The 945-nt window shown below is 39.8% G+C and overlaps 1 protein-coding gene across 2 annotated transcripts in view; it reads left to right on the top strand.

Annotated features, from left to right (window-relative positions):
* Window positions 1-302: 302 nt before the first annotated feature.
* LOC101854262 (serine/arginine repetitive matrix protein 1) overlaps window positions 303-945 on the top strand; it is a 149,298-nt gene continuing 148,655 nt past the window's right edge. Inside the window, exon 1 of one of the 2 annotated variants that reach the window (XM_005101304.3) lies at window positions 303-766. In XM_005101304.3, coding sequence (XP_005101361.1) covers window positions 662-766 — 105 coding nt within the window. In that variant the 5' untranslated portion in view covers window positions 303-661. The remainder of the gene's footprint in view (window positions 767-945) is intronic. The other variant, XM_005101303.3, reaches the window with a different exon arrangement.

Below are 945 nucleotides of genomic sequence, written 5' to 3'. Positions count from 1 at the left end.
GCCTATGTTATTATAATATAATATAGGCTATATATTTTATATATTGCCTCGTGCAGCATGACCACGGTTGACGGCCATTTTTCATGTACTACTGGGCATGCTGCGCATGGTGAAACCATGGCACGAAGAATGGTCAGTAGTCATTGCTTCTCTCTGTTTTGTTGTCCGCGCATTCCTCTGGTGACCAAATTTCACTTTATACTAAAAGAGCTCTATTTGCAACTTGCATTCTTGCTACCGAATAGGCTAGGCCTTGGCCAACTTACTTAGCCCAGGCTAGCCGTCTGCGAATTCCGAATGCCCTGCCGAGTTGTCCGAATCCGAGTTCTTGCAGTGGCAAAATGTGACAAATCGGCTGTTTGACATTTCAGGGTGTTTTCAATATACCAAAAAGTGAAAAAGTTATCAATTTAAAAATATTTTGAATCTCTCTTTTTTATTTTAATCGTTGTTGTTTTTCTCCACTCAGGCACAGATTTAGGCTTTAACTGCTTATTCTCCTACCGTTTATCTGGTTACAGTGCGCCGCCATTACGTCTATATTCTTGCATAGATCTAGAAAGTCTAGGCCTAGTATAGGGATCTGGATCTAGATATCTAGATTCTAGTCAATGCAAAGCTGGATTGGTTTTGTTGAGGAATTTCATGATAAATAATAAATATGTCAGTATCAGACAGGAGGAGAAGGCGTCTTGAAGATGAAGGTGAAGAGGGTGACAGCGAGGAAAAGAGTAGGCCCACCTCTGCCTCTAGGCCTTCGGAGTGTGTAAGTAGCGTTGATAATCTAGATCTAGAATATATCTAGATCTAGATTCTATATCTACTATATATCTAGAATCTAGATCTAGATCTAGAAGGATATATATCTAGATCTAGATCTAATCTAGTTCTAGATCTAGATTTCTAGATCGGGAAGATTGAAGAATACCGGACCACTCCTAGATC

Source organism: Aplysia californica, unplaced genomic scaffold (genome assembly GCF_000002075.1).
Source record: "Aplysia californica isolate F4 #8 unplaced genomic scaffold, AplCal3.0 scaffold00278, whole genome shotgun sequence".
NCBI lineage: Eukaryota > Metazoa > Mollusca > Gastropoda > Aplysiida > Aplysiidae > Aplysia > Aplysia californica.
Note: the sequence above shows the minus strand (reverse complement) of the source record. Positions and strands in the feature narration are given on the sequence as shown.